We start from the raw sequence: 10,612 nt of genomic DNA, 5'->3' as shown, positions 1-10,612 counted from the left end.
GCTGGGCAGCGGCGGCGGCGGCGGCAGCGAGAGCGGCGGCGGGATGATCGCCGGCTCCTTGCACCCGACCCGCCTGGGGAAGCTCGTCCTGCAGGGGGTCACGGCCAGCCCCGGGGCCGGCGGGAGCGACGGCCCCAGTTCGGTCAGCCCCAGCGGCTTCGGCGCGCCCGCGGACGGCGGCAACGAGACGCAGTGCCTGCTGATCCTGAGCTACGGCAACGTGGAGAAAGTGGTGATCGGGGCCGCCCTGTCGCTCATCACCCTGCTGACCATCGCCGGCAACTGCCTGGTGGTCATCTCCGTCTGCTTCGTCAAGAAGCTCCGGCAGCCCTCCAACTATCTCATCGTCTCGCTCGCCCTGGCCGACCTCTCGGTGGCCGTGGCCGTCATGCCCTTTGTCAGCGTGACCGACCTCATCGGCGGCGAGTGGATGTTCGGCACGGCCTTCTGCAACGTCTTCATCGCCATGGACGTGATGTGCTGCACCGCCTCCATCATGACCCTCTGCGTGATCAGTATCGACAGGTGAGCGCCACTTCGGGCTCTTTTCTGCGGCCCCCCCCCCCCCCGCGCCACTTTTTAAATGGAGGCAGGACACACACTGTCGTGTGAATCGTCTGTCAGTGAGGTCTTGACTCCCAGTGGCGCTTGTGAAAGTTGGCTGGTTAAGTTCTGAGGATCTCTGAGGTGTACTATTGCTCAAAGTCTAGGTTATCTTGTTTCATGACCCTGGGGTCATTCTCATGTACTCAGCTTGGCTGAGGATGATAAGAGCCTTTTTTAATGACTGCATTATTCTTGAGGAGTTAACAGTGGATCATGTGCTGGGGGGTATCTGTTGCGACAAAAACGCATTTTGCATTATTTTACATGAATTAGCCTTTAAGATACCTGCAGTGCAGTCCAAAACAGAAATAAGCCCTTCTCAGCTCATTGAAGTCTATGGGCTGGGAAGGATGTAACTCTGTTTTGGACTGCGTGGTTAACCACCCTTTTTGTACACCTGATCAGTCCATGCAGTCTGTCAGGATGTGTTTATCTGAGCCCAAAAGTTGGCCCTGTGCTTTTTTTAGGGAGAGGAAGTAGGAATAATGATTTGGAGGAATTGGGAATAAAAGAACGCAGAGTCTTGCTTATGTGACTCAACTTGGAAGGAGACAGCAGAGGCTCTCCGGTCCCTTCTCTCACACAAGAAACTTTATGACTAGAGTGAGTCTGTCTCCTTTAAAGACCTCACTCCAACCCCACCTGATTTCACCTGCAAATGAAGTCAGATTTATTTCTCAGTGTTCCATTTTTAGTGGAGGCGTAAGAACTGATTGCAAGGTAGTCAGATGCTCAGAGAGGATAGGAAACTACTAACCTAGCAGAGTGAAACTAACCGATGTGTAGCGCTGGGTTTGAAGTTTCGATGGAATAGTTTGACTGGAGCGGAGGAGTCTTCCCCAGCCATTCCAGCAGGGGTCTCCTTTACTTTGTTTTTCTAGCCAGACTGGCTATGTGTGAAAGTCAAGCAAAAAGAGAAAAGAAAAGGTGGCTGATGGGAAGAAAAGAGAAAACACCAGTGACACAACACCTTACATATTCTTATCTGCTTAATGCTACGCTAAGTAAACGAAGTCCCTGTATAATTGTATGCTAAACAAGATAGATGTGTGTAGTGTGATGGACAGCCTGATTTGGGAAACAAAAGCTCTTTAATGCCTTTTAGTAGGGCCAACCAAAATGGCACAAAACAATGCGCAAGCTTTTAAGTTCTCCACTAACTAACTAACAAGCAAACAGAAAGGGGGGGGGGAGAAAACCACCCCGCATCTCCTTTTGAGGCTTCTTGTTTTTCAGATTTGCTCTGTAACCTATACCGTCACCTACAATCTTTTTTCTACTGTGATTCTGAGTGAGGCACCTGAAGCCCATTGAAATCAGTGGATTTACGGACACGTAACGCTGCTTTGGGCTTCTGACTATGTTTCTCCTTAGAAACTGTCACTTGCGTAAAGGCAAAATGCCGCACACACTGGACAACGGTTCCTCTAGTATTAAGCTAGCAAGCTGGTGTAAAAAATGCTCGATGGCTTGGGCACTGCAGTTGACTTCTTGCATTTGATGTCGTGGGCTGCGGCTCACAGGAATTGATGTCATAGTATGTTTGTTGGTCTTTAAGGTTCTGCAAGAATCTTTCTTACTTGAACTCTGTATCTGTTCCCGAACGGCTAGCCTTGGAGACACAAGGGCTGAGTTCAGACTGGCAGTTTGAAGCGCGAGGCAGTCATGGCAAAAAAGACTCGGAACAATTTGTTCTGGGTATTCCCGGTCACACTGCACCGACTGATGCGGGAGCATACCGGGGAGGAGGCGCAAGGGAGCGTTTGCACTGTTGGCCCGCCCCTGGCAGAGACACGGCTGTAAGATGCGGCTTTCTTTTTGGTAATCTGGTGATAGGCACTTATGTGCATTGTGGCTTTCGGCATTTGCACTTCCGGGAAGTGGGATGAACGCGCTCTCCAGGGTTTGCTACCACTTTTACCAGGTACTTTTTAAACTCGGGAGGGAAGCGTTAGAAGATGGGCTGAGTACCGCTGGGGAACGCCAGATAGTTGTGCCTGTGTGAACGGCCCCTTTAATCTGTTCGAGAAACGTTTCCGAAACGTGTCTATATCGGGCCAAACTGCCAGTCTGAACTCAGCCAAGTTATTCATAGATGTGAGACTATACAGTCATTGTGTGAAGTATCTGAAAGTAAATATTTGAAAGTCTTTTAGCCATTTACCTGTTTCATTATTCAGGATCCTGTAGCTATAACATTTTGGCAGAATGCCTTAATAGAATGCAGAACTGGCTGGCTTTTAGTCTTAATACCAGGACAAAGTCTTTTTAAAAAAATGATAACAATCCCTCAGATTATTTTCTTCTGTATTACACTAAACGATTTATGCAGCAGTACCTCCTATAAAACTATTTCCTGTAAAGCTGTTTCACTTAACATTCATTGTCCTGGATAGATATATATTTTCATGAAATACGGGGGAGAGGGTTTGGACGGTGGCTCCACGGCATGGTTGGTCCACCAGTAAATATGGGTTGTTCGGAAGTGACATAGCACCTTACAGCTTTGTAGCAGATCTAGTAAAGGTAAAGGTTTCCCTTGCTCAAAAGCTAGTCAAATCCGACTCTAGGGGGCGTTGCTCATCTCTGTTTCCAAGCCAAAGAGCCAGCGCTGTCCGAAGATGTTTCCGTGGTCCAAAGAGCCAGCATGACTAAACGCTGAGGCGCACAGAATGCTTTTACCTTCCCACCGAAGCGGTACCGAGTTATCTACTTGCAATTTCTTGCTTTCAAACTGCTTGGACGGTAGGAGCTGGGGCCAGAGATGGGAGCTCTCACGTGGCACTAGGGTCTCGACCGACCAAACTATAGACCTTCCGGTCTGCAGCTCAGCATCTTTACCAAGATCTAAATGGGTGAGGATGGAATGGAGCATCAATGTGAGCTGTAGGGCTGACATGGAAGGCAGCTACAGCTCTCCTGAGAGGAAGCCTGGTTACGGAAGCAACCGAAAGAAGCTTCTGGGGATGCTCTGATTCAGAAGCTTGACAGAGACAGCCAGCTGATAGTTGCCTCCTTCTCTGGTTGCTGTCTGAAATGTTACTAATGTGTAGGAAACGGTGATACTGTGAATACATCTCCATCAGAACCTGAGTTATCAAGGCCTTCAGACTCTTTTTTCAGTAGCAGAACCACAGTGTTAAAGGAGGTATTACTGGGCATACGTGGAGCTGGAGAGGTCATAGACACGTATAATGAATTGGGAGAGGTCCATACTGTATGAAGAACTGAGGCCCAGATTGGCCACCAAACCTGAAAGGACGTCTGTGCACTTAATGACTCAAGTCAAGGAAGCCATAAAAGGCAAAAGGGATTTGTTTAAAAAGTGGAACATTTCACCAATCAAGGTGAGCAAAAAGAGAATTTGAGGAGCAGATGGCCAAAAACATTAAGACAAAGAATAAGCATTTCTTCACATATTTCAGGCTCACCATACTGGCTAGAGAAACAGATGGGTCTCTGGTTGAAGAAGGGATAAAAGCTTAAGGAAAATGGCAGAGAAACTGAATGAATTCTTTGCATCTGTTTTCTCTGGCAAATGTGCGGCATATACCTGCACCAGAGGGTCTGAAGAACTGAGTCAAATTGAGGTGACAAGAGATGAAGTTCTAGGATTAATAGGCAAATGGAAAACTAGTAAGTCTGCAGGTCCAGATGGTGTTCACCTGAGGGTTCCTAAAGAACTCAAATGTAAAATTGTTGATTTACTCACAGGTATATGTAACTTGTCTCTAAAAGTGGCATGCATGCCAGATGATTAGAAAATAGCATGTGCCACCCCAGTTATTAAAAAAAGGGGCTCTGGAGGGGACTGGATGGACTATTGGTCTGATCCATCAAGCTCTACTTATGTTCTTCTGTTAACTGTGCAGGTCCCTTCTCCCCTGTGCAGGTCCTCCTCTCCCCTCTCCCCTCATATTAAATTTTGATGTGGGGAGAGATGTAGGAAAGGAGAGACAATGATGGAAACGTTGGCTGCATATAAATGTATCATGAAATTGCAGCATGTTGCTCTTTCTCATCCCACGCCTTGAGCATTCTGAACCCATTTCACGGATTTTTAATCAGAGAACAGAATGCTGATTCAGCAGTCTACCTTGTTCTTTCCCTGTACTTGAGGTGGACTTAAAATGTAATTTGTAAAATGTGAAATGATTATTGATTTGAACAGTCATTCGGCACCTTAAAGTGTAAAACAACAAAAACCAGAACCAGCTTTTTACAGGTAAACAAACAAACCGACAATGTGCTCTGAGAATGGGGTGTTCTAGTGACACCACAGGGGTGACCTGGATAGCCCAGGCTTACCCGATCTCATCAGATCTCAGATGCTAAGCAGGGTCAGCCTTGGCTAGTATTTGCCTGGGTGACCTCCAAGGAATACCAGGGGCATGATGCAGAGGCCAGTAATGGCAAGCCACCTCTGAAATGTTTCTTCCCTCAAAAAATGAGTCTAGCTTGCCACCTAGTGGTGCATAATGCTAAAGAACTAGAACTTGTGGCTGCCAGACAATCTTAGGATTTCTTGGTTATACTACACACACTACCATATAATTATAATTATTGTCTCAGGGGTCAGCCAAAGAATACTGTCCGTGGCTGGTTTATGTTGCATACAGGAAGAATAGGGCTTTCTCTGTTCAGGTTTTTAAGCCCGAAGAAGAAGTGGTACAAAACACAGTGGACATGGTTTCTCAAGTTACATATGATTTGCATTGAGGCTTTCAAGAACCACATTTTGTGATTTAAGTAACTTTCACATCCTTATTAATGAGAGAACTTTCAACATGTTTCCTGCTTAGCTTGGCTTTTAAGTTGCTTTCACACAGACAGTGTTGTTCCTGTGCAGAAATAATATCCATGTTGGAAAAGATGTGTATGTAGGTATTTATACCCTGATTTTCTCCCCATTGGAGACACAGAGCAGCTGGCATTATTCTGCCCTCTGTTTTGTCCTCACTGCAAGAACCCTGTGAAATAGGTTGGGAGGGCCACAGGAATTTTAAAATCCGAATGGGATTCCTGGGTTGTGGAAAATCTGAGAACCGCTGGTATAATGTTGGACTAGGGTCTAGGACACCCACTTTCAAATCCATACCATGCCGTGAAGCAAGCTGTGTGACCTTCTGCCAGATATACACTTCCAGCATTCCTGAATTCCTGGGGTGGATTGGCCATTATGGCCACTGGGACTTTCCCCAGTGGGTCGATGGCTTGTCCTTCAACCTGGGCCTGGCCAACCCTGTGGTGAGAAGGGTGGTCCCTGTGCCCAGTGCAGGGATGGCAGCACTCAGCCAAGCAAATGCAGCATGACGAAGGAGGAGCTCAGATGGTGGAGTGGGCCTGGCTGGGCAGGCGAGGAGGCTCTTTCTCCCTCCCTCCTTTGGTGAGCAGGGTGGGGTGGGCCCTCTTTCCGGAGTCAAACCCCCCCCCCCCGTTCGCCTCTGCCTTAACAGAGTTGCTGAGAGTGTAAAATGGGGGGAGATGTTTGCCACCCTGAGCTCCTTGGAGGCGGGATAAAAATATACTGGATAGTTACTGTTGCTTTTTCCCATTTTTTGGAGGCGGGATAAAAATATACTGGATAGATAGTTACTGTTGCTTTTTCCCATTTCCCCCCAGTCTTGCCTTCATCCTTGGAGAACTCAGAGCCTTACCAATCACACTCTAATCACTCCCCTAGCTCCTGGTCCTCTTCAGTCTAAACAGGGAAGGACAAGCCTTTTCTTTCACTCCCTCTGCATAGATACCCTGTTCCCGTGTTTGTTTAATTCTGCTCACTTTCTTGAATGGCCTTGGAAGTCCACAGACAGTTCAGGAGCCTCAACTTGGCAACCCCTGTCACAACAGAGTCCAGTGCCATAGCTACTGGTGTCTTCTCCTTCTTTCTGTCTTTACTATAAATCAGTGCTGTTTGGATTTTTGCATGTTTGGTTTGGATTTTTTGCACTAAAAACCTTGGAAACGTGTGCTGTAATTATGATCTGTTTAAGAGCTGTAGCGTGCTGAAGAAGGTCAGGCTCCCCCACTTTTGCTGTTTACTGCATAGCAAAAATTATGTACAAGAATCCTACAAGGTGTGCATTGCTGTTATCCCTGTGAGCAGAGGCTGCCTTGTCCCCCTGAGCTCGGCTGTCATGTCCTTATGGTTTCAGAATGTGAGGTGTGTACTCAGGGAAGCCTCCTTTCTCTCGATCTCATGTCCTTCCCTTATTTCATCCTCCCCCTCCCATTCGAGCTTTTGAACATGCCTCCTCCTGTCTACCTTAAGGAAGGTATCAACATATTCTTTGGGTGTGTGTTTGTGTGCTTTCCTGGAAGACGTGGTGACTTCTGGTGACTCCTACTTGAAGCAGGAGGGTAAGTAGCCGGGCCTTCTGACACACTTCCGGTGATGTCAGGGGGTGTGGCCTTCTGTCACTTCCGGTGATGTCAGGGGGTGTGGCATATGCAAATAAGTTATGCTAATGAGTTATGCTAATGAGCTCCGGCAGCTCTTTTTCTACAACAAGACCCCTGTGTACAAGAATCCTACAAGGTGTGCATCGCTGTTATCCCTGTGACTGCAGAGGCTGCCTTGTCCCCCTGAGCTCGGCTGTCATGTCCTTATGGTTTCAGAATGTGAGGTGTGTACTCAGGGAAGCCTCCTTTCTCTCGATCTCATGTCCTTCCCTTATTTCATCCTCCCCCTCCCATTCGAGCTTTTGAACATGCCTCCTCCTGTCTACCTTAAGGAAGGTATCAACATATTCTTTGGGTGTGTGTTTGTGTGCTTTCCTGGAAGACGTGGTGACTTCTGGTGACTCCTACTGGGGGCTTGGATGTCTTTCAGAGAGGTGGCTTGCTATTGCCTGCTTCTGTGTCCTACCGCTGGTATTCCAAGGAGGTCTCCCATCCAGGTAGTTGCCAGAGATGGCCCTGCTTAGGTTCCGAGATCTGACAAGATCAGGGTTGCCTGGGCTATCCAGGTCAGGGTGGTGTCAACATATTCAGTGAAATCCACATGCAAGATGCAGAGAGCAAGTCAAGGCTGGGCTGAAGGTTCGTACAGATGAATGTACCTCTTTAGAGTAAGCTTGGCTTCTTTCCGCCTTTGCTTTTCAGATGACATTTGTACTTGCCTCGGCAAGCAAATGCTGATTTCCTCCTGGTTTGATTCCTTACCATGCTCGATGGACTGTCTGTTTCTGTTTGATGGTCTGTTGCAGGGCTCCCCAACATTTTTGAGCCGCAGGCACCTTTGGAAATCTGACACAGCCAACAGGGAAGGACAAGCCTTTTCTTTCACTCCCTCTGCATAGATACCCTGTTCCCGTGTTTGTTTAATTCTGCTCACTTTCTTGAATGGCCTTGGAAGTCTACAGACAGTTCAGGAGCCTCAACTTGGCAACCCCTGTCACAACAGAGTCCAGTGCCATAGCTACTGGTGTCTTCTCCTTCTTTCTGTCTTTACTATAAATCAGTGCTGTTTGGATTTTTGCATGTTTGGTTTGGATTTTTTGCACTAAAAACCTTGGAAACGTGTGCTGTAATTATGATCTGTTTAAGAGCTGTAGCGTGCTGAAGAAGGTCAGGCTCCCCCACTTTTGCTGTTTACTGCATAGCAAAAATTATGTACAAGAATCCTACAAGGTGTGCATTGCTGTTATCCCTGTGAGCAGAGGCTGCCTTGTCCCCCTGAGCTCGGCTGTCATGTCCTTATGGTTTCAGAATGTGAGGTGTGTACTCAGGGAAGCCTCCTTTCTCTCGATCTCATGTCCTTCCCTTATTTCATCCTCCCCCTCCCATTCGAGCTTTTGAACATGCCTCCTCCTGTCTACCTTAAGGAAGGTATCAACATATTCTTTGGGTGTGTGTTTGTGTGCTTTCCTGGAAGACGTGGTGACTTCTGGTGACTCCTACTGGGGGCTTGGATGTCTTTCAGAGAGGTGGCTTGCTATTGCCTGCTTCTGTGTCCTACCGCTGGTATTCCAAGGAGGTCTCCCATCCATGTAGTTGCCAGAGGTGGCCCTGCTTAGGTTCCGAGATCTGACAAGATCAGGGTTGCCTGGGCTATCCAGGTCAGGGTGGTGTCAACATATTCAGTGAAATCCACATGCAAGATGCAGAGAGCAAGTCAAGGCTGGGCTGAAGGTTCGTACAGATGAATGTACCTCTTTAGAGTAAGCTTGGCTTCTTTCCGCCTTTGCTTTTCAGATGACATTTGTACTTGCCTCGGCAAGCAAATGCTGATTTCCTCCTGGTTTGATTCCTTACCATGCTCGATGGACTGTCTGTTTCTGTTTGATGGTCTGTTGCAGGGCTCCCCAACATTTTTGAGCCGCAGGCACCTTTGGAAATCTGACACAGCCGAAAAACGGCGGCCACAAAATGGCTGCTGCGGGAGGCAGCTACAGAATGGCTGCCACAGCTTACATTCAGTCACATGGTGAAGAACCTGGTACCCTACTGGTGGTTGCTGCCAATGGAACGTTCTTAAAAATAGGCACAGAAGAGCAGAGACCTTGTTGAGCAAAAGCCCCCTGGCCCCGCCCACTTTCTAAAAAACACCTGGCAGGCACCAGAAAAGGTATTGTGAGTCCCATGGAGCTCATGGTACCATGTTGAGGACCTCTGGTCTATAGCACTACCTGTATAGTTGTGCGAGAAACATTTGTGAGACTATTTAAACAATGAAATGGTGCTTTTTAAACATTAACAAATCCCAGTCACAGTTTTTAAGCTGAAAACTACTCTGAGGAGGGCACGGGAAGGGTTCTTTGTGATGCCACAGTTATCCAGCCAGTTGGTGCTCCTGTTCTTCTTGTTCTTCTAACTGGCAGAAGTTGTTATGCCCAAAGAGAAGAATATATATGTGACTACAGTGTGACCAGTGCTTTTTCCATTATGGAGCGGCTCTTTGTTTTTCTTTATTTCTCAATCTCCTTGAGCATGGCTAGGCAAAGTAAAATTGGAACAGCATGCCGGAGCACCTTTCTCTTGGGAAGAGAGAACACTGGAAAATCACAGCATTTATGTAGTGTTTGCTTTATTTACAAATGTACAGATGGAGGCAAAGGGTCTCTCGTGGAGAGCAGTGACTTCAGTACCTCATGTAAGATTCCAGAGAGAGAGAATGCTCCACAAGGTGCTTCAGCCAGTTCTCAGGAGTGTCTGCTTCTCTCATAGTAGAAGTTTGGATTCTAGAGGAGACAGTTTCTTCACACACAGGCAGACATTCAGCTGGAGGGGGGGGGATTCCTCTTCCAAGCCCAGATGGATGCTTCTGCAGAGCCATTTCCTCAGTCTTGAGGCCCATTGAGGAGATATTGACAGTCATTAAGAGACATTTTCCATTCTTTTGTCACAGGCTCTGGCTTCCCCCACCAGAGGGATGCCAATTTAGGCCAAGCCCATAGAATAAAACAATTTGATGTACATTTATGACTATGTGATACACAGAACAGAAGACAAAATTAAGACAGGAAAGGAAGAAAATGTAGATGGGGAAGGAAGAGGGGAAATTTAGAAGCCAACTCTTGGATTACTTACATGGCTGTCCCATAATGACCAGAGGGGATATCTGCTGCAGGAGACAGTTCTGACCAAATATCAGTCCCGGACTGCCTGAGAGAGGGGACTTTGCTGTCTGTCTTCTCCCGCTGATGAAGCCAGGGGGAATGGCTGTGTATGGAAGCTGTATGGGTAGGGCTGCATGTTTTTGATGCACTGAGAGGCTGCCATCAGACAACTGCACAGATAGTACCTAAAGCCTTTGATTTTTCCCAACTGCGTTCTGGAGAATCGGGGGTTTCTCACCTGCCTGTGTTGCCTGTGCTTCCGAGGTGGAGAGCTCTGGCGGGTGCTGTCTACCGTGGCAACGCTGGTAGGAAGGGGCAGTATTTGAGGGCTCCTCTCCCAGCCAGGTAATGTGACGGCTGTGGCTCTCCCTGTCTGGTGCTCTGCCTGGCTCTCATTTGCCTGAAGTTCCTCACCAGGGAAAGATCAGTAAAAGTGAACAAACTTC

General features: G+C 47.5%; 1 protein-coding gene across 1 annotated transcript in view; it reads left to right on the top strand.

The window, feature by feature from the left end:
• HTR7 (5-hydroxytryptamine (serotonin) receptor 7, adenylate cyclase-coupled) overlaps positions 1 to 10,612 on the top strand; it is a 75,607-nt gene that overhangs the window by 896 nt on the left and 64,099 nt on the right. The window contains exon 2 of the mRNA XM_015410176.1: positions 10 to 525. Coding sequence (XP_015265662.1) covers positions 10 to 525 — 516 coding nt within the window. The remainder of the gene's footprint in view (positions 1 to 9; positions 526 to 10,612) is intronic.

The sequence above is a fragment of the Gekko japonicus genome, unplaced genomic scaffold (assembly GCF_001447785.1).
Source record: "Gekko japonicus isolate JY-2015 unplaced genomic scaffold, Gekko_japonicus_V1.1 scaffold841, whole genome shotgun sequence".
Lineage (NCBI taxonomy): Eukaryota > Metazoa > Chordata > Lepidosauria > Squamata > Gekkonidae > Gekko > Gekko japonicus.
This window is presented reverse-complemented; position numbering and strand designations above follow the sequence as displayed.